Here is a 23,259-nt window from a genome sequence, read left to right as displayed (position 1 = left end):
TCAAAATTACAGCTTTTCAAAAGTTATTTGTGTTAGATATGATATAATCTTCATTTCTGTTAACTGTCACAGCAAGTAACCCGCTTCAAGACTGCAGTTAAAATAACTTGATGCATCACATTATACGTTAAATTGCTAGTCGTGCTTGCTTGATAAGCTTACTAAACTTGTCATAGTATTTGTAATGCAAAAAAGAGGTGAGGCGTGCAGACAGGACACAAGAGTAGAGAAGTGGACAACACGAACGCCGTAGTATTTGTAGCTTAACATGCTAAGCAGCGGATGCTTATAGCCAAGTAACAAGGATATAGCCAACACAGTTCTTTTTTTTTGTTTTCTTTCTTTGTGATGGCTTCCATGGGTCCAGCGGAGATACAGTAACATACTCTTCCCATCATACTCACTTCAATTATGACATCGGAGCCTTCCACGTAGGATCCCGAAGTGTCCCCACGAAGCACCACATAGCTGAGCATGAACTTGAGATTTCCTCCGTATGAGTAGAGCTGTCAACAATACAAAACAGAATGGTTGTCCGTAAAATTTTGACTAACTTGACTTGGAATCTTTACATTTTCCAGAAAATGTCACTCTTTTTTTTTGGGAACACCTATGCCTTAACAGCCTTAACTGAATTCTTGGCACGCGCTCTAACTTTTCTGCACACAGCCAACTTCTCGAAAGATAAAAGTGACCATCCACCCAAGAGCAACATGAAGCTACAAGAAACGTCCATATGGTTTTTTTTTTAATAATGCTTTACAGTAGGAAAAAAGATTTGTTGATTGTTCCAGGAACTAACTGGACTAACGCCTTTTTCAGATGGTCACTTTTCCATCTGAGCTAACCAGAAGGCTAACAAGTAACACAGCAAGGCAGAATTGATGAAGAACTCGAAGCACACATACACTGAATATGGCAAGTCGGCTCTGGGGAAATCTGCAAGGTGGAGAAGTTTCACGAAAGGTAAAATTGTCATCCGAAAGGTAAAATTGTCATCCAACATGCACTTTTCAGTAAAAGACCAGTATCTTTAACTTTAACTTTAAAGGTTTCTTTGTGAGAAAACCGTACAATTTTTCTTTGTAGCTCCTTGCTACTGTTGGGTGGGTACCACAATTTTTCCTTTCACAAGAGTTCCTCTACCTTGCGGATCTCAACAGAACTGATTTTCCACAGTCAACTTCTGTACATTCTATCCTAGTGGGACAAAAAAAATTAATTAAGGGAAGCACTTTTAAAGAGTTTGAATGCATTTAGAGCCCTTTAAACAGAGTTAAGTAAATGTCGAGGCACGCCAAACCATGGTGGCCAATTGATGAAAGGCAACTAGGTATTGATGAATGTTGTAAAGTGCACTATAGTATCATCGTCTCAGATAGATGTGTATGCTAGCTATTAAAAAAAAAAAAACATGCTCTTTTTTTTAGTAACTAGCACATGTGGGTAACAACATACATGTTATACTGAGTGTTCATAGAAACTGCACTTCCAGGTAAAAAAAAAAAGAATGACTGCATATTTTGCATTGTAGTTTTAGTAATTATTTTAGCCTCATACCTTGCCATGGTCATCTGGCAAGTGTAACATAGAATGCATCATTGCACAAGAAGTCTAGGTAATGTTTACTTAACTTTTTTGCAGTGTTAAAAAAAAAAGAACAAAAGTTTTAAAGCAATAGCTTCACAAACCTTGTTACCGAGGTATTTCTCAGGTGCCTGCCAGTAGTACATGTTCATAGTGACGTCATCGTTCGCAATGGTGAGGCGTCCATTCTCGGGAGTCGGTCGAACTTCTCGGCGGCCATGCAGGTCGGTTATTGTCCAGGTGTCAGGCTGCTTAACCTGTGCGATTAATGAACAAAAATTATGCGAGCTATGCAGCTTAGCACAAGAGCCACTAGCAATAAAAATAAAACTGCAACTGAAATAAATGACTTGCGATAGCAAGCTCACATCTTTCTTGCACACGATGCCGCTGATCTGTATGTTGCCCTCAATCAGTTACCGCTTCAGGTGCACATAGATAAATTACACTAGCAAGGCATAGATACAGCATGTGTTGGAGTGTTGTAGCACCGCCTAGCAAGCACTCAGCAAATGACTACTGTTGCCTCCAACATTTCAACAATTTACTTTGCATGTTTTCTTGACCTTTTCTTCATTACCAAAATTTTTTTAGTGTGGTTAACATATGACACATAAAAGGCTTCAGACAAGCGACTTAGAAAATCAGAATGCTCAGGACAGTTGACTAGCAGTCGCAAGTAGCAGACAATGGGACAAGGTGAGTAGCAAGAAAAGGACTCTTGAGTCTGCCTCAAGAAAAATACACAGCAACACACAAGGAAACGATGAAAGTATTAAAAATATAGGAAGCACTACAAAGTCATTTTTCTTTCGTTTCACATCACTAGCACAAAACCAAAAGGCTGTATGCTTACATGCGATGGCTCCTCAAAACTAGTTACTACAGTTTCGATTCCCCAGTTGCTTGATCGGCAAACACTTGTCACTCCAAAACAGAAACAGGACGAGCATCCCTCTGGATTGGTCTCGGACAGGTCATAGTAGCCATGTTCACACTGGTCACAACGATCTCCCTCGACATGTTTCTGCAAGATGACCAGATTAACGTGGTACCATGAAGTAGCTGCATCCGATGCGATCATATCAGAGTCAAATGTCACATTACACATGCATATCAGTTGAGTGCTTTTTATGCAGTCATTAACCTGAGTGAAAGAAAGCCATTTTGCTCGGTATGCATGAGAATCAGTTTAAGACTGTGCATGTATTATTAAACAAAATGTATCCAGACGGTGATAGCCATCTGGGTAAGAAGAACACTCTTCAATGCTGTCAGGTGAATATGAACATCTTTATAGTGATGCACACAGCTAAAGGACTATGCCAAAACGTGGAGTTCTCATAGGCACACAGAGTTACTCATGTTTTGTTTGAACAAGTGTAAAAGCCGATTCGGCACTTAATGCTGCTTTTGTTCTTGCTCTAATTGCGCTGCAAGATCACACTTTTTGGTTTACACTGCTCAGAATGCTTGGCTTCTTTTGCTTGGCTGGTCGGTTCACTAAAAAAATATAAGCCACAGTCATATGTACACCTCAGTGTCAGAGAAGCGAGCTCATATTGATGATCATATGCTCAAAGTATACGATGATAGAGATGACAAGGCAGGGTAAAAATGCAGCAAAATGTACGGATGCAGAGATGTCAAGTATTTTTATGGCCTGTCAGCAACTAAACATCTGCACAAACCAGGCAAATAATTCCATGTGTTTAAGAGCGATGCGGACAAAAAACATGCAATCTTGTAGCATAATTTGAGTGAAACAAGGAAGTGGTAGACACAAAAGCATTTTTTTGTTTTTGGAAACAGAAGCACAAGTATATGTGTATGAACACTCCAACATGCCTTCTGGTGCAGCATCTCCAAATTAGTCTTGTGCCAGGCTGCTTCCCTTTAGGAAAAGATCACTCAAGGACAATAAATCATGAAGGAAGTCTGCTTTGTAAGGACCGAGCCCCCGCACATACCTTGCAGTGGCAAGGGCCATCACACTGGTCTGGGTTCACGGTCCCTGCGTGGTGGCATGGGCACGGCTCACAGCGTGGGTAGTTCCGATAGCCGCGCTTGCACTGGTCACACTTTGGCCCCATGAAACCCTCACGGCAGATACAGTCTCCAGGAGACTGAAAAAAATGTGACACGTTGCTTAGGTATCCAGACAAGAAAAACAGTCCATAGAAGAATAAAGACTTGAAGTGATCTACAGTGGGCAAAAGTAAAAGCCTCAGCCTGGAATCATGTTAAGGTTCAGCCAGGCTAGAAACAGACCCTCCCAGGCATGCTCCCTTAGTTTGCCCACTTTTGACCATGTTGGCTGTTTTAGAATGAGTTCTAATTCTGGCCAGCATTGGAGGCAGTACGTTGAGAGCTAAGAAGACAGCTTCAAGCTAATGTAATGGAACGCTTCTGGAACCGTCTGGAAGACATCTTTGCAACGTGCTGCCACCTAGTGTAGACAAGAAAAAGCTAAAGAAAAGTGCACATAATCACTTTATTTGAACACTTTGCATATACGAAGCAAAAAAAAACACAATCAACTTACACAAAGCACTCGAGATAAAGTTACATTTACTAATGAACTGACAATCTTCCCTAGAGGTTTGAAGCCTTCTGCTCAACCGCTGTCTTGTTTAGACAGCAGAGTAGCTCGCATCTAGCATCGTTTATGATTTCAATGTTGTCTTCGTGAAGTTGTTTTTTCATTTTTTGCCTACTTTGTCAGAATCAGAACAAGACTTAATATGGCTGCTGCCTGGTTAGCCATCTATTTAACCGTCTACAGTGAGTACTGGAACACATTCTTGCATGCACAGTCAAGATAATATTGGTTGCCACACCCACACAGGTCTATAAGCAGGTTCAGAGCATGGGCAGTCAAGAGACAAGCAGTGCTCAAACAAAGCAATAAAATATTCATCTGTCCTTCCCCAGGGTATGATCGTCTCTGCATTCCTCCTCACAATCATGTGTCACTCCCTGTCTGTGTAAGACCTTGCAGAAATATGATAGGGAATTAGGCCTTCAGGTCACAAATGTTATTTTTTTTTTGTTTCTGCTATGCAACAAGTCAACACTCCTGAGAGCCAACAACTTCAGCCCCAGCTTTGGTAATATTTCTTGCGACCAATGCGAAGTGCCTTGGCAGACAACATAAACACCCTACCAATGTCAATGGGTGACAGACAAACAGGGTTGTCACTGTAATCAGGAAAGATCATGAATGGGAAACTCAACCATAAACAAGCCTCTTTGGGGACCCTTTCATCAACATCACTTTCATCAGACTACGTCATCAACGTCATCAGACGTTCACTGCAGGACGAAGTGTTCTCCCAGCGATCTCCAATTACTCCCATCTTTTATCAGCTGACTCTATTCTACGCCTGCAAAATGATCAAACTTCCTCACACCATCTAACCTAGCTTAAACCCACTTCAACTGCGCGCTTCCCTTCCCTTTGCTCTCATTCTGTTGTTCTTAATTTTATGCCTATAATTCTTTGTCCATTGCCCTTTGCGTGGCCCACGGCTTCTACTCAAGCTTCTTACACCCTCCAAGTTTCTGCCCTGTACAATGCAATGATTGTGATGGCTGCAATTATTAGTAGAATGTAATGATTGTGCACTCCTTTCTTCAAGGTTAATGGTAAGCTCCCGGACATGAATTTGGTAGTGCCTGCACCATGCACTCCCAACATATGTACCTAAAGGAGGCACTTTAATTGTATATAAACAACAAAAATATACAGCGTCTGATAGTACTACAATGAGCCATCATGCTGACACAAACGTACCAGACCCTCTTGAACATGGGAGTCGTCCCCTATACAGCTTCCCGTGGTGCCAGGTCCGGAGCAGGAGCACTTGCGGCAGGGGTTGCGGTGATCCCTCGGAACACCCCGAGGGCGGAAGTAACCATCTTCACAATGCTCACAGTTAATACCGGCAGTGTTGTGCTGGCAAGAAAAAAAACAAGAAAGAAACAGCGCAGTTGAGACCTCCCCCCAACAAAAATTTTTGTCTTATGCTATGTCTCAGTCTGTTACAAAGCATCAATATCTGCTGCTAGAAGTCTAGAAGTGAAACAACTTCTAATCGAATTCTGCGCTTTGCGAGGAGAGAGTGGCAGCATAAGTGGACCGAGAGCTCCAAGTGAGGCGAGGCAAGGCACGGTTTAATTTATTTGATTGACTGACTTTATTTCCTTCTTTTGCAATCTAAAATTTGCACAAGCCGAGTGGACCCTTAGCCCTAGGCTAAGGTTCTCAGAGGCTGCAAGCACGGTTGATTGTAGTTGCCAGAGAGAGGACCAGGTGGCGCGAGAGGGGAAGGAAGATGTACAGTTCATGGCGTGAAGTGTGTGTAGTGTGGTGTGCGCAGATGAACAGCATGTGGACAGCATGGGGAAAGAGTCGCAAAGTGAGGCAATAAAGTGAATGTTTACAATGAATATGTCGGCCTGTCATCAATCATAACAGCTTAACGACACTTTACACTTTTTTGTGAATCACCTTGAGGCAGGTAAACTGCATAAAAACACGACTTGGCTTTATTTCACTGTATTGAGTACTGGTAACAGCTCATATCTGCATAAACAAGAACAAATTGCCCTTGAGAGTGATGATATCAAAACTGTGGATGCAAAAAAAAGAAAGAAATGTACGTAGAGTAGACCACGGAGCTTCTTGTGATAAACTCACTAAAACATCATCATCAGCAGCCTATCTTTATGTCCACTGCAGGACGAAGGCCTCTCCCTGCGATCTCCAATTACTCCTGTCCTGTGCCAACTGATTCCAACTTGCGCCTGGAAGTTCCCTAATTGCAACACCCCACCTAGTTTCCTGCCATCCTCACCTCCATTTCACTTCTCTTGGCACCCATTCTGTAACTCTAATGGTCCTATGGTCATTCGTTCTATGCATTACACATCCTGCCCAGCTCCATTTTTTCCTCTTAATATTAATTAGAATATCAACACTACCCATTTATTCTCTGATCTACACCGCTCTCTTCCTGTCTCTTAACGTTACCTTAACTTAATGTTATGGATCTAGCAATGCCTGCCGTATGCACTCCAACACATTTTTATTCCTTTGTGAATTTTCTTCTCTTGATCAGGGTCCCCTGTGAGTAATTGACCTAGATAAACATACTTCTTCACAGACTCTAGAGGCTGACTGGCGATCCTGCACTCTTTTTCATTTGCCAGGCTATTGATCATTATCATTCTATTGTGCATATCCACCTTCAACCCTACTCTTGCACTTTCTCTGTTAAGGCCCTCAATCATTTTTTTGTAGTTCGTCCACAGTGTTGCTGAATAGGACAATGTCATCTGCAAACCAAAGTTGCTGGGATATTCACCGTTGATCCTCACTCCTAAGACTTCCCAGTTTAATAGCTTGAATACTACTTCCAAGCATAGCATTGGAGAGACTGTGTCTCCTTGCCCCTGACCCCTTTCTTTATAGGTATCTTTCTAGTTTTCTTATGGAGAACCAAAGTAGCTGTGGAATCTTTGTAGATATTTCCCAAGATATTCAGATACGCCTCCTGTACTTCTTGGTAATGTAATGGCTCTATGACTGCTGGTATTTCTACTGAATCAAATGCCTTTTCATAATCCATGAAAGCCATATAGAGAGGTTGAATGTACTATGCAGATTTCTCGATTACCTTATTGACGATGATGGAAGTGACCCATTGTGGCGTATCCCTTCCTGAAGCTAGCCTGTTCTATTTCTTGGTTGACTGAAGTCAACTGTTGCCCTTGTTATATAGAAAATTATTTTGGTGAACATTTTATAAAATACTGAAAGTAAGCTAATGGGCCTATAATTTTTTTCAATTCATTATGATGGTGGAATTCTTCCAGTTCTCTGGAACACATGAATTTGTGAGACATTGCATATAAAGGGCCGCAAGGTTTTCAAGCATGATATCTCCTCCATCTTTGATTAAATCGACTGTTATTCCATCTTCTCTTGATGCTTATTCCTGGGTCTTGTCTTGCAAGGCCCTTTTAACTTTATCGTTATTTATAGGAGGAGCCTTTATATCCTGTTATTACTACTTCGAATGAAGGTAGCATGGCTGCTCTGGATGCTGTACAGGTTACTCAAAAAAGCATCTAATAATGTCAATGCACACTTTTCTATTCCATCATACTATTAAAAGAAGAAGCAGTAAGTCACGCAGTTGAATCTCTATGTCATGCTATATAACAAACCATGTTTTTAACACAATGTGTATACTAAAGAGGCAAGGCTTACTAAAGAGGCATATACTACATATAAAAAGGCATATATACTAAAAATGCAAGGCTTACCTGGCAATTTAAGTCTTTTGAACCTGGTTTTTCTAGCTACCTAGCTATCTAACGTTACTTCTCTTAAGTCCAATAAAACATTCATTTGTATCTATTCATACGTGACATCGTGAAAGTTCTTGTGTCAGCAAAGTGAACAGGTGTTCTACAATCAGGGGCAAGGTCCCATTGACCTTGGTGTATGTCAAATGTGGTGTTAAGTTCAGGCTGATGCAAATTATGACAAGATTTGTAAGAAAAGGAAGCTAGAGCCCACCGAACAGTTCTGGCAGACTCCGCCACCATGGTACTCTCCAAACTTGTTTAAGCTGGTGCCGCTCTTTGCCACTTCAGCGTCATACGCACAAGATGTGGCATGGCCAAAGCACTGGCATTCTGGAAAACAAAACAAACAAAATTTGCAGCATTACGCTTCAAACCTATCCTTCTCAGTGTACCAACATAAAGAAAATATTTCGCAGTAACTTTTCAAACGTCTCCCTTCATAAAACAACAATTTGCTTCAACGCAGCACAGAGAAAAAACCAAAGCACTATCACATGTTAAAACCAAGTGCCAGCCGGAAGCTCATGTTACCTTCATATCACAGGAAGCAGAAAAAGTCATTTTCGATACAATATATTTATTACAGTCAAACCTGTACATAATAAGCACAAATATGACAAATCATATGATATACCAAAGTGAATCTTAAATGTTTCTCACTGATATCACTATGTAATGAATACAGAGATTCTTTCAAAAAGATGCAGAATTTGAAATATATTTTTGCAACACCTTTCTTCGATCCAAAAAAACCATCCTTAAGAAGCAGTGTCAAAGATCAAAACAGGAAAAAATTTGATAGGTTTTTAATACATAGCACCTACAGACTTGGACAGCTTCGCAACACTGTCACTCATACCAGAGGGGACCAAAATAAGGAAAACAGAAATTTCGAATGCCTTACAGATCGCAGTTCAATAATTTGGACTCCGCCTGCACAACTGCATGTTATTCAGCAACCGACTGGAGAAGCGAGAGCTATGCTTTAGTTTTGAAACACCACCAATGCTTTCTCGAAACCAAAACCAGAAAATATATAGTCAGTCCAATAGCCATCGACCGCGCCCAAGCCACAGGACAAATTAGCTGCTACATTCTCCTCCTATGTTTAACATATCTAACAGTGCCAAGACAGTGCATGACATATAGTGCCGAGCCTCTGTACACATTTCTCAGCAAATAGAACTTCTGTTAATTGGAACATGCTTATCCGGTCTCTTGAGCTTCTGTTTACTGAGATACTAATGTATTTATGCTTATAATTAACATAACAAAGGTATCTACAGGCTGGATGCGAGTTCACTGTGATGAGGTGTGAGCGAATACCATTTTGTATTTGCTTTAGATATCTTCTAAAGCTTGTCGGGGAGATACCTGTAGGTGCCGTTTTCTGCATGGAAAACTGCAAGCTTCTCTAATCTTGTGCGGCCCACCAGCACAGCCAACAACAAACTGTTTTTCCATCGACTTGTTTGCGGCGACTCAAAAAAAGACGAAATAAAATCCGGTGCTGCACCTTCGCACTCTGCTGCATCGCCGGCTGTGCCCATCCTCCATGGCTGCTGGTTGAACAATGGGCAGCAGCGCTCGCAGCTAGGGCCACAGGTGTTGTGTTCACAGCGACATTGCAGCTGCGTCAGCAAGGGATCAAAAGCACAGTACAGTTTGTGTTGCACGCTCATTCGGCACATCATTAACTTGGCTTAAGAGGGAGCTTCACGTCGACGGTACTTATAAAATAACTAAAAATGGGGAGAAATTGTTTTGCATAGTATCTACTGAACTATTTCGATATGGTTTGTTGCACTTAAAGGACAGAGACTGTTTACTTGATCCTTCATTTTTTTTATGGTCCCTGAGTGGGCCTAGCCAGGAGACATTGAGTTTACTCGCGTCTATTGTGAACCGAATAAGGTTGTTTCACTCTCTCACTACCACTCACTCATTCAGAAACTGCCAAAACTCGGAGATGCCTTTTAAGTAACACATCAAGCTTAGTAAATGCAATAAATTATTGCATGCAGACTAGTTGGTTCTTGAACATGAAACCAAACTGCGCTGCATAGCTGATATGAAGTACGCACGAAGGAAAAGGAGCAGTAACGCGGAGACACACATCATTTTGTGTGCCTCCATGTTTATCTTTGTGAGTGTTTCATATCATTATGCATTTAACTTGGCTTCCAACGTCAAGTTTACTATGCTGAAACACTGCGAATAGAACAGATACCGTCACAATACTGTTAACTGTGCAAGTTAGGAAGTCCAAAGAAAAAATGATTTGTATATCATAGGAAGCTTTAAAGTATAGCAGGAATTTGCAGATAGGAATTTCGCTTAAATCAAGTGAACAATGCAACCTTTCGTAAGCAGTAAACTAATGTATCACATGTATTCATCCACTTTAAATGCTCTAATAGATCCAGTCGATGTAATCACTATATCTATTTTTAGTGCAGGGTAATGCATTTGTAAACTTGGTAGTTGAATTCTCTGAAATTTACAAATTTAAGGCAATACATATCTGAAAAGAAAATTGAGGGCCTAAAAAAATTATGCTTCAAACAGTTGGCAGAATTGAACCTTCCTTCTTAAGTACAACAGACATCCCTCAAATTGGCTCAGCACTTTTCCAATAAGAGCATTTTTTCATTGCTAATGCATTTGAATTGCAAAACTGGAGTGGCCTCCAAGCTAATTAAGCTTCACCTTAATGAGTCATTCCCAACTTCAGCCTCAATAACGCACCATCACGCATACACCAAAGGACTGATCGTAGTCACAGTCTTTCAGCAGCAACAAAGTAGTAGCTATGGCTGCAAACACCTGGTTTGTCAATGAATGGATTCTCAACTTCACCTGAATTCTGACGTGTGTATTCGACAACAGAAGCCAAAGTCAATATCTCAGCATTGTGCAATCCACAGAGAGAGACACATCGCAAGAAAGCAAGCCCTGGTTGTCCCTTGCACTCTCTTGTAGCTTACATGCCTTCGTGGTTTCCACAATTTCAAGTACACGCGCTTCTTCATTCTAGTGTAATGAAATTTCTGCAACTAGTCAGAGATTGCCTTCTGAAAGAATGCTGCTTATGTTAGTTAGTTAGTTAGTTAGTTAGTTAGTTAGTTTGTTTGTTTGTTTGTTTGTTTGTTTGTTTGTTTGTTTGTTTATTTATTTATTTATTTATTTATTTATTTATTTATTTATTTATTTATTTATTTATTTATTTCAATACCTTCAGGGCCCGAGGGCATGGTTAATTCTAAACCTTACCTCTCCACCTGATCCCTTGGAAGGACATTCCTGGGCATGTCCTGAGCAGACGCACTGTCCTCCGATCGATATGTCCTTAATGGAATAGAAGTACTAAAAAGACAAGAAAAAAAAAGGGGGGGGAGGGCTGTGCTATTACAAAATGATAAGCATATTTCTGGTAAAACAACAAATCACACATTAAACACACTTTGACAAATGCCTTCTAAGGCGACAAAAAAAATGTTCTCAATGGAGAAAAGGGAAGTCACAATTACAAAAACTTCTTAAAATATCACTTTGGAAGTCAGCACCATAAGTGTGCAATTCAAAAAAGCATTTTAAAATACATATATAAAGAAAAAAGCTTTGCCAGTGTTTACTTTTCATAAAGACACCTTATGAGGCAGTTGACCACTGACCATGATATTCGACTTAACTGTCAATAGTCTGTATAAGGCTCTTTGATTCTCAAACATGATACAAGTGACACACCTAATGCTTCAACAGCACAGGCACAGCTGACTGTTACAAAATGAAGCTGCTAATACATTGGAAATGAACGTGAATGGTTAGCTAAATGAACAAAATAAATCAACGTACGGCCAGTGGACCGCAGATGTGCCCAATTTGCAGAGAATTTTAACGAGTCTTAGAGCTTTTTATCCAAGATGTAAAAATGCACTCCATAATCAATAGTAACAGTACATAGAACCTTGTTATAACGAACACAGATATAACGAATCACCAAATTCTACAAAGTAAATCTAAAATGTTTCTCACTGCCACCAGCATGTAATGACTTTATGCTCATAATGAATATAAGATATAATGAAGCTGTTTTGGTGTCAGATGCACTTTTGTTAAAAGGAAGCTAGACCAAGGAATAAAATAATGCAAAAACCCTTTCCCAACCATCATCAGTAACTTTACTGTGGTTGGTTTTACGCAGTTTAGAACAGTGGTAATTACATCGGTTACAATACTGATTGAACCATTCATTTCCACACTTTGCCATTGACATATTTAGACAGACTAAGCCAGCTAAAACGACATGCATCCACTGCAACATTAGTGTAAATTTAAGCAGTTTTCTTACCCGCCTGGCCACAGATTTGTCCAGCTTATCCGAATCGCCATTAGCCTGGAAGCTCATGAGGTCAGCATTCAGGGTGCGGATACGCTGGAGTCGGAGTCGAACGTATCGGGCTTTGGTGAAGTCCTGCATGGGCCAAAAATTACGGCATGTTTTCAAAAAGTGCAAGAAAGGTAGAAAATGGAGTCTCCAAGATAGCTTGCTCTTAAGTGCTGTGATTAATCAAGCATAACGTATGGTTTAGATTCAATTTCATGAGCTCTTCCTCATGTATAGTGTAATGAAGTTGTTCTTGACAAGTTCTGTACACTTAACTCTACAAGTTACCCATTCTTGTTTCAAATTCTTGAATTTGAGACCATACTAAAAGATAGCTTACAACCTTAATTATAATTATTTTTATTCCATACATGCTTCCTCTTACTTTTATTTTATTCTCCTTTTCCTTTATCTTTACATAATTTTCTTTAGCTCACACTGTATAGCCAAACTACCGCAGTCTGTGAGATGTGCTGTTACTACCGTCAGTGTCAAATAGTAGTGTCTCAGCTTGGGGAGCCTGGGGGTTGAATTCGAATACAGCAAGACTTGCTACTTCATTTTTTTTAATTTTAGACTGATATCAAAGTAAAAGACAGATGGCTCCTATATTTTCTTGCAGGCATGTTGTGGTAGCCAACCTCTTTGCGTAATGAGACTGAACATATCAGACTCAATCAGTCATGCAAATAAACAGGTACTACTCATTAAACAATGATACATTTGAAATCTTTGCAAGTTCTTGCGGTATAAATAATAATAATAATTATTATTATTATTATACAAAAGGCAGAGTGTGCCTACCTACTCTTCAGGAAGGAAGGATACAGACACATAAATGGAAGATAGGAAGAAAAGAGGAAAGAAAGAACCAGATGACATTTCACAATGACCAAAGTAAAACAATGACAAAGAACAGAGAGAATATAGTACAGCAATATGACTAGAACAAACCACTGAGGTTGAATAACATGGTATGGGTAAGTACATAACACACAAGCATGGCACGGTTTATCTCAAGTCATGTAAAATAAATTTCCTAATTTACTGGCAAGTGATTCAATTATCACTGCTGCCAAGCCATCAGTATTACCATAGTTTACTCAGCATTTAGACGACATGTGTCGGTACGTCTGAACAACATCTCAATAGACTATCAAAAATATATGGTAATGAGCAAGCAAACTTCACCACCACTTGTGACATCACTAGCACTTCTTAAACTGCATTATTTATTCTGAGAACAGGCTGCAATCAAAAGCATTTAAAACAATCCAAGTCTAAAGATGTCCATGAGCAGCGAAACAATGTCAACATACCATCAATTTTTCACTGAACTCCTCAGCGCCTGGCCTTCCACTAACAAGGGATGTGTGAATCTGAAAAACAAAAAAGAAAAAGTCATACATCAAGCTTGCACTTAGATGCTGAACTAAGGCGGCAGAACAGGAACCAAATATGTCAGTCAAGGGTACATTTAATTCGTCGCACTTTTTAATGCACTAGGTTTCATAGTTTTGTAATTGTTGTGGCAAGTTCTGAAGGCCACCACAGCTCTAACATACAGAAGCTGTCACGGGCCAACAGCGAGACCAGTGGCCTCTTCACTTTTGCAGTAGATTCTGAAAGCATGGAATTCAAGCATGCAAAGATCTGAGGGCAAACATTTTTTTACCTCCCCATCTTCAAATGGAGTAATGCGTGAGTAGAACGAAGTGCATATCACTTCATCGTCAGCCTTGTAAACAGGCTGCCCAGGAGTGGGTGCTATGCCATAGGCCTCCCAGCATTCGCCATCCGATACGGCGTAGTACTGCCAAGGTCGGTAAAACACTCCATCAATGGATCGCTCCAGAATCCAGTTTCCAGGCCTTGGTGAGATGGCAGCCTTGACAATCACATAGGCCACTTGGAACACCTGCAAATCCAAGTTAAAATTATTTCGCAGCTGGATTTATATCATGCAGGCAACTTTGAACAGCTGCATGGTGAAGTTAACAAATTCTCTGTAGCTGCTGAAGCAGCTACACTGCTAAGTTAGGACAGGTTTTATAAACCCACACTGCTAAGTAAGGACAGGTTTTATAAACCCCGGTATTATAAGTAATGAAAATGACAGTGAACTGAAGGAGGAAACTGAAGCACCATTATGTCAGTGCTCAAATGCACTGTCCTCACAGCAGCTACAGAAGACAATTGCATGTTCTGCTGCATAAATGATATAAATGCCTACGAAAAATACGAATTAAAATTGAGGTGAGAAAACACTTAAGCATCTCAGAAAGTCCACGTAAGCATGAGCTTCCCAAGCATCATCAACATATCCCACAACAAATCTGGAGCCATTAATTAAGTGAAGCATGAGTTACTGCAAACACATGGTGGTGCTACCTGTAACTATTAGAGTTCAGGTACATGAAAATCATGTCTATGATCTTTTGCAGTGTTCATCATCTTTCTTGCACAATTAAGATACGTATTACTAAAGAACCACGGGAGTGCTAAGTATATGGCTTGAATTAAGCAGCATTTATTACAGCAACAAGTTCCATTCTCCAAAGCTTGCTTTACACCAAGAGCTGCTTGAGAGAAAATAAAAATGAGCTTTTTCCTTACTAACTTTTACACAGCTGCCTTTATGGCTCCCCATTACACCTTGAGCATAGTGTCTTCTGTATCGGGCACACATTTTCAGCGGCACCTGACGTTTAACCCTCAGGCATAGCTCTCAAGCACAAAACTTCACGTAGAGAACCCGATCACTGGGAAATCAGGGCGTCCGTTGTTTCGAAAATGGGGACACAGACAAACCTGCTTGAGGTCGAGGGTGATGGTGACCCACTGGTACTTGCGCCCATGCTGCAGGGAAGGGCTCTGCCACCAGCGGTTGCTGCCGTCAATGGCGTACTGGATCGGGTGCCTCCTGTCGGCATAGCGGCTCGTGGCGTCGCACTCTCCGCACTGCGGTTCTCTGAAGCAACAAACAGGTTTCTTCGTTGACTGGAGGAAGATACTGGCCTTAAGTCAACACACCGTCATGTTGATTGAACGTGCAATAAAGTGAATTGAATATTAGGAGACAGAACAGCAGGTGAAGTCACATCTGACGGTGAGCATGGATTAATTCATTCAAATGCAGAGCATTTGTCGAGGCCTCTTACCACTGGTGAAGCACCTAAGCATGTTCAAACATGCACCACTTACAATATTCCCTTGAGTCATTATGTGCAGCCCAGATAGTGCATCAAAAGCAAAAGCAGTGGTGGACACAGCAATATTTAAAATTTGTCGTATACACCCTGAAGCACATCTGATTGGACCTGGGCTGTAAGATTAAATAACACGTGTTAACTGTTTTAGAAAAACAAGTTGGAAGGCAGATGGGTGGCTGGATGTTTGCCCTCGATGTCAGTGTGTCATCATCTAGCTGGTTCCACTTCTTTCATTGCTTTCTTTAAACAATATTTTACATCAGGCATATTGTTCAAGTGGCTCGATGTGTGCTTTCAAAGTTTGCCAGACATGCAATAGTTGAGATTCTCATCCCTGATGCTCCTATAGAGAAGTTCATGCACCGAGTCCACATTTTGTGAACTTTACAAAACTTGCTGAAGTATTGAAAATGCTTAATTCATTCTGCTGCAGTATGCTTTTAATTATTGTGAAGGCACAATAAAATATGGTTAAACTACATTTTCTGATCAAAAATTGGCCCCTTAACGGGGCCATTGCTACCCATTGCATAACTTCACCAAGTTGGAAATATGACACCAAAACTTAAGCAAGAGCAAGGTTGTAAAACATTTGTTAAGCTTTTTTTTTCTGGAACAAGAAACTAAGTATTATGGTAACTAAATTTGTAGGGCGGCGCAGCCTCGCCAGGCATTCATATGCTTTTAGCCATGTCTCCTGAGGCAATTTGCAAGTTGTCTTAAATAAATTAATAAAGAAAGAAAAAGAACCTTGCTTCAATCATAATGTTTTTAACTCCTAGCAAAGTGTGCTTCATAAGAACTCATACCCATATTGAAGATTGATGATTGGAAAGTTGAAATATGGCTTAATTTTCTTCAACAAAAGTGAGCTATTTTCTGGATACATACAAGTCGGAATATTTAATATTTTTACATAGAGCAATATAAACAAGAACAATGTTTAGAAAATATTTACACATACAGCTGTTCATTGGTATGATATAGAATGTAAACACACACACACAGATCTGTCCATGAAAAAACATGTACTGTAGTTTGGCTGAGGATATGCAGTCACCTTCAGACTTCTGATCTGTACCTACCTCCATTAATCACTTATTTACAACGATCCCACAGCAAGCACCTTATCGATTTGAGGCGTAATATGGACTTCGCATATATATATATATATATATATATATATATATATATATATATATACACACAAATCTCACTGTTATATCCAAGCTTAACTGTATTGTAACTGCCTTCGTTGTAAACTTGTCACATTTTTATTCTGTATTCTCACTACCCTCTATAATGCTACAGCGACTGAGTGTAGGTGAAATAAATGAATAAATAAATAAGTAAATAAATATGTCATTCTGACTGCAGTATAGCCAAACAGCTATTTCAAGTAAGTAGCAGTCAAGGTACTTGCCATAGGAAAATCATTTAGAATTCAGCTAAATAGATTACATATAAGAGGATTTGAGCGAATGAGACCAAGGTAATATACCTATTGTATGTGTGCTCAACGAGCTTGCAGTAGTTGTCAGGTCCCGTTTCACCACACGTCGCATTTACTGTGATTTCCGCATTGCTGGCCAAGTTAAATACAGATGGGAATAGGCCTTTTGCATAATCTGCACAAGAGAAGAAAAAGAAAAAAAAAACATTTCATCAAATGCTACAGACAGCACATCACAAACACATGTCGCAAGTGCATGAAGAATAATTGTAATCCCTTCACTAGTTTTCCTTCACTTTTAAATTCAACCATGTGTAAAACATAAGTTGTCATAAGATACATAATTTGTCAATGTCTACTGTCTTCTACATGAATGAGTCTCCTGCACAATGTGCTGACTGCATAACCTTCTTCCAGAGCTTCAGGACACAATGGAGATCATAACGGTGATAGCACAAATGAGCTTAATAAATGGTGATGATAATTGTGGTGGCTTGGTTTTAAAGTCCTGAAGGTACACCTAGGGCTTTGGACTCATTTCAACTTCGTGAGGTCCCTGGACATATAATGGTGCACTGATATTTTGCAATCAGTGTAAGAGTGCCCATTGAAATGCACATATAACACAGCAAAAAACAATACCTACAGTTACATCTTCAGGTGCAAAATGTGCAAGACACATCACTCCTGCAAGTAAATAGCGATAATAATATTGATATTAATAATGTACCAAAAAAATGACAGCTAGTAAATGCCACTGAGCAGGGAGCTGTTTACTATTAAGCTTACACATGCAGTGCCTTTTCATAGATATATGATTTCTCCAGAATAAATGTAAATTTATATATACCATGAACGACTAAATTAGCAAGATAAAGAAGTCTTTCTATGACAATTTGCTTCTCTTTAGGAGCAAAAAGTGAGCTAAATTTCACACATTACAAAGGTAAGCTGAAGTTAATTGGGCTGTGACAACTCTGAATGAAACCCAAATTTGAAAGCAATGAACAAAAGAACAATGTAATTAAATGTTCAACCTTCTATTGGCCTTAACAGAGACAACTTCAAAGAAACATCTGGATGCAATCTTAATATAGGTCTTTATTGTGTTTCAAGAACGTCCCAAAACTGTAGACTTTAACACGCTTGGCAATAACCAAAATTTTATTTACAGTACGTTCACTAGGAAGGAACTATGAAAACATTTCAACATACCACATACATCTTTAAATCGTAAAGTCAATGTCCAACAGTAATCAGTGTAATCCCAGTAATGATGACACTTGCGAAACATTAATTAAGTGCAACTATCTTTCTCCGCACCATAACACTACATCCCTTAAGATTCTGCAGCTGCACCAAACCATTCCCCTCCCACGGGTAAATGTTTGTATTTTTTTTTTTTTTTTGTCATATGCGAGTCCCAGCTTCATTTCAGATCAACATGAATTCACCCCTGATCTCTGCTTTGTGAACTACCTCTGAGAGCAACGTCACAGTGATTCTGGGTTGCCAGCTTCCAAACCCAGCTTTCTCCTAAATTGGATAAAGAAATTTCCTAGCTTTCCCTAGATTTTTGTAAGGTACACTTGCTCAATTTGTCAGTATGGGCTTTGTAAAGATATACTTTTTGGCATGCAAATAGATTGAAAATGTATATTTCAATTTATTTCCAAGTTCGTTTAATACATTTAAATAATAAAGTTGCTGCACTCAAGCTTAAATGACGTTGCAGTGCAATCCATCCTAACTACAGTTCGTGCTAACAGCGTGCACAGCCTCCTGCTTGAAAATACATTCACAGAACAGCAGGTGAGCATGTTTATACTCGCTCCTCATGCAAAACAAATTTGAACAACAGCGAAATGCCCAGATTAACACAGAACCTTATTTGAATTGTAAGGAAAGCTGGTACCAGACTATACTGGATTATGGAATATGTAGCGAAGTCATAACAGTGTGTCCTTCATGACACCAATATGAAGTATGAGCAATACATTTTTCTTGCATGCTTGGCATGACTCTGTAAATTTGACTCTGACTCTGTAAATGCTTTGCATGCTTACAAGGCACGCAGATATGCGTCCATTTTTTTTCTCATTCACACACAGGATTACTAGGACTCTACAATGCGAGTCTGTTTCTCATCCTACGGGCGGTAAATGCGAGTGCATAGTTGGCTACGCAGCACCCTGACCGCCTAGTCGATCATGCTCAGCGCTAGGTAATTAGATGTGTCCACTTATGCAGAGATTTGCAGGTACTGCTTTGTTTGGCATAGCAGCATACATTTGTGTCGCCGGTGACAGATAAATATTTGTGGAAGTCATCCACACCTTGTCATTTATTTGAGGAGCGGCATTCACTGCAACACAGTATGACCACAAGTCACAATTCGGGCTGACTGAAATCTAAACATGCCGTCACATCAGCAGTTCCGCGTATCAGTTATTGCAGCATTGCAGCAGTGGCTTCTCAGGTCTCCAAGTTTTTATTTCTTCTATGCCATAGCATAAATTTCCCCTAAATTTGGGAAAAATTTTCCTCAGCAAGGTCTAAAATCCCTAGATATAAGGAAGATTCCCTAGGGTTGACAGCACTAAAGCGATTTGGCCAATTTATTTATTTACAGTGCCCCAAAGGTCTCAATGCGAAGCAATACATAAGGGATAAGAGCTCCTGGCGCCACATGTGGCACGTGAAGGATATAGGGCTCGCCGTCGACACAGCAGGCAATCAGCATGTGACAGTAATACCTAGCTTGAAAGATTCACGGTGACACATCGCGTCGTTTTGTGTACCATCAGGGCACAAAAGTAAAGCTTTTCAAACAAGCTCACAATATGACTTGATTCCTTGCATTTCAACTAGTTGCCAAGTGCCATACTATGCTGACATGCTTACTGATATAACAATAATTCGCAACGGTTTCCAAGGGACGAGGTGCACGACGAGGTTCGCTGGGAATAGTGCCACATGTGAGGAATGTAAGGCAAACTTCCACCACGTACAATTACTAGGAAACTTAAACAAGACTAAATATGATAATATAATTAGAAGATAAGTAATGTAACAACGACAGTGATAAACACTTTGACATGCGTAATAAGCAGCTGTATCACCCGCTTGGCAGCAATGTCATGCCCATCTCGACATCGCGAGAAGGCATACATGTCCACATAACCGCGATGCGTACGCAACATTATATACAAATCCCGCACTACCAGGCAGACGGCCCCCGAGGCGCCGGCCGCAGACAAAGCACCAAAGCGTCGAGCTCCCATGTTTACGTTCACATCGTTCATATTACATGCCACACGCCCAACCCTAGTCAAGCTCGCAACTCTTTCTTTCTCTCTCTCTCTCTCCCTCCCTCTTTTGCAACGTCTTCCGTAGCGAGCACGGGAACATTTTTACGAGCTGCCGTGATGCCGGCGCGCGCTGTGCAGTGAAAACAAACAGCGCGACGAGAACTTCAGCGAGGCAGTGAGGCAGGCGAAAAAGAAAAAAGTGGTCTCCGGTGTCGCCGAATTGCGCGATGCGTTGTTTGCGCCGGGGCTCGTATGAATATGCTGCTTTGACTGCGCACGCGCGAGCGTTGAGCGCAGTTTGCTGCAACGTTTATGAAACGTTGGTTTGCTGGTCGATCAACCCGCCTGCCGCCAGGCGGCGCCGTCGGCGGATGGACGCGCGGTACGTAAACATGGATAAACATCCGCGCGCGCAGACAGATTCAAACTTCGCCCACCGACGCTTGCGCAATAAAGGGAGGGCGGCAGCGTGCAACGTGAAATGCAGGAGCGGAGAAGGATAACATGTGATCGAAGCGATAACGACGTGAGTGAACCACGTCACTTGCGTGTGCTACAGGTTCACTTCCATGGAGCGTGCATCGCATCGAGTACACCAAAAGTGCCCGCAATGCAGATCGATTAAGGGAAATGCATTGTCTTTTCGAAGCAAATAACGGTATGTGCTCCCCTGGCATGCACCGCAGACCAAACAGTCATGGTGAATTACTGAAGGTGCAACATCATCTGTTGTTTCTCCTGTTTTGTTTTGTTTTCGGTCTCCGGAATTAATTTTCCTTTCTCTTTTTAATTTTCATCTTCAAAACAATTCCTCGCCCGCACACTAAGGAAAGAAAGAGTATCCCTTACTCTTTTCGAAGAGTCTGGATTCGTCACGTATACGACACACTTTGGGGGCGACACCCGAACCCTCTTTCGGCAGAGAGTTCCGGGTCTATCTGTGCTCGATATCTAATTCCTCACACAACAGTCGTGCACAGACTGTTCTGGTAGTCTCCTGGTCCCCCTCAAGAGGGTTGCGGGATTACTGCTGGGGGAGCCCGTTAACTACTCTAGACGAATCAGACGACTCAAGATAAGGGTCACATGACCACTGTTGAAGGATTCAGGTAACTATTGTTGACGAGTCCGATGACTTTCCAGCAGCGTGCGTCAAGTTACCCTTAGTGCGTGGTGCAGGACTCTTGCAAATAAAATAACTAATCCATGCGAGTCATTGGACTCTTGGTTTGCAGTGTCGTACGTACGTGCCACTTTTCAATATGAGTCAAAACTTCTTGCCGACAGTGCAAATTGACTTCTCAAAATCACTATTGCGAAAAGACAATATAGAATAATAAAGAATCCATAGCTAACTTCCCGTAAAGCTCATGGCAGGGTAGCGACAAAAAGTGAATATTTCATCCCTCTTTGTTATTATCTTCTGGAAATGTCAAATGTACCAGTCAGCAGATATTTAGCGCGAACGCCAGACAGTAATTCTCTTTATTATTAAACTGGAATCAATGGCCCACCGAGCAAAACAGTCTTAAAGAAGCATCCAACATATTGACACGTGTATTTATATTTATCGGGCGACCAGGTTTCACCGCCTAACAAATCTTATCGCACAGCGCGGGACGCGCTTGCATGTATCCGAAGTTTCTGGAAAGTTATCGATGCTTCTATCCGCAGTCTGTTGTTGCCGAACCTTGTGTTATCTGATTTATTCGCCTGACGCGAAAGATGTAGAACTTTATGGAAGGCACGCGGGTCCCAACGATTAGTCTGGAACATTCGACGATTGTGTATAAAAGCCGACGCGCTTGAACCGCTGATCAGATTTTTCGACGATCGCCGACCGTGTTCGCCGCTATCGTTGTGCTATAAGTGTAGCCTGTTTTGTGGGCACAGGTTCGCCCAATAAAAGTTAGTTTTGTCTATCACAGTATTGCTACTGTGTTCTTCACGTCACCACCACGTGACAATATGCACCTTGCAGCTGCATATGCACGACACTGCAATCCCACTCAGAACTATATAATGGCACCACAAATAGTATGTCACTGAACCAAAACTTCAATTCACTACAGCGCAAGTCTCTTATAATATGTCGAAAGATGTTAAAGCTAAACCGCGGCCTGTCTTCTCGAAGTTCACGATATAGAGGTTGCCGTTACTGGATTTCCGTGTCCATTTAACTTCCCATGCATTAATTACTACCAAAATGATACGAACTATTTCATCTTGCGTGCACCCTTCGAACAGCCAGGCCAAGATCAACAGGGATCTTACGGACTACATTTGGCAATACTGTAATAGCTCTAGCCTAGCTCATGCTGTAACCGCTGGCAACAGGTTAGTACGGTGTTCCAGAACAGCGTCATGCGAGACCCACAAGTATGATCCGCGCCGGAAAGTTGCCGTGCGACCACGAACGGTTTCCCCGACGCATCTGAACGGGATTCGTATCAAATGTAGCTTTTATCGAAATATCGCCACCTAGCCTTCCCCAAGTATACAAGCTGCTGGTGTGTTGGCTAATGAATGCGCGCCGCGCACACTTAAATGGCGCCTGGCAGGGTCCATAATGGTTACTACAGAGCGATAACTCAATGGCAAACAATATATAGTTTTAGTATACAAGGAATATGGTTCCTCTGCTAGAACGTTTTATTGAAAGAGTGGTAACATTGCTGAAACACCTTGGCAGAGCTTCAGCATACATATTGTTTCTGTGCTAAAGCGTTTTTGCAGAAATCTCTAGCATACGACAACGTATGGTATAAAACATCTTAACGGGGAGCTCTGAATACCAGCGAGACAGTTCCTCTAATAGAACGTTCTAAGAGAATAGCTGTAACTCGGTGCAAAAAAAAAGAAAGATCACCGTCGATTACGATATTCCATAATGCGAAATTTGAGCGCAGCTCTATAGGTGTTTTCATTTCG

At 41.0% G+C, this 23,259-nt stretch overlaps 1 protein-coding gene across 2 annotated transcripts in view; it reads right to left on the bottom strand.

Annotated features, from left to right (window-relative positions):
- The window catches only part of LOC139060989 (laminin subunit alpha-1-like), a 157,494-nt gene that overhangs the window by 85,016 nt on the left and 49,219 nt on the right, over positions 1-23,259 (bottom strand). For both annotated transcript variants that reach the window (XM_070540359.1, XM_070540358.1), the window contains exons 2-14: positions 17,066-17,192; positions 15,164-15,323; positions 14,028-14,270; positions 13,672-13,731; positions 12,317-12,439; positions 11,239-11,331; positions 9,482-9,596; positions 8,177-8,295; positions 5,384-5,545; positions 3,558-3,713; positions 2,444-2,614; positions 1,692-1,844; positions 405-506 (exon numbers count right to left, since the gene is read on the bottom strand). In XM_070540359.1, coding sequence (XP_070396460.1) covers positions 405-506; positions 1,692-1,844; positions 2,444-2,614; positions 3,558-3,713; positions 5,384-5,545; positions 8,177-8,295; positions 9,482-9,596; positions 11,239-11,331; positions 12,317-12,439; positions 13,672-13,731; positions 14,028-14,270; positions 15,164-15,323; positions 17,066-17,192 — 1,784 coding nt within the window. The remainder of the gene's footprint in view (positions 1-404; positions 507-1,691; positions 1,845-2,443; positions 2,615-3,557; positions 3,714-5,383; positions 5,546-8,176; positions 8,296-9,481; positions 9,597-11,238; positions 11,332-12,316; positions 12,440-13,671; positions 13,732-14,027; positions 14,271-15,163; positions 15,324-17,065; positions 17,193-23,259) is intronic.

Source organism: Dermacentor albipictus, chromosome 6 (genome assembly GCF_038994185.2).
Source record: "Dermacentor albipictus isolate Rhodes 1998 colony chromosome 6, USDA_Dalb.pri_finalv2, whole genome shotgun sequence".
Taxonomy (NCBI): domain Eukaryota; kingdom Metazoa; phylum Arthropoda; class Arachnida; order Ixodida; family Ixodidae; genus Dermacentor; species Dermacentor albipictus.
This window is presented reverse-complemented; position numbering and strand designations above follow the sequence as displayed.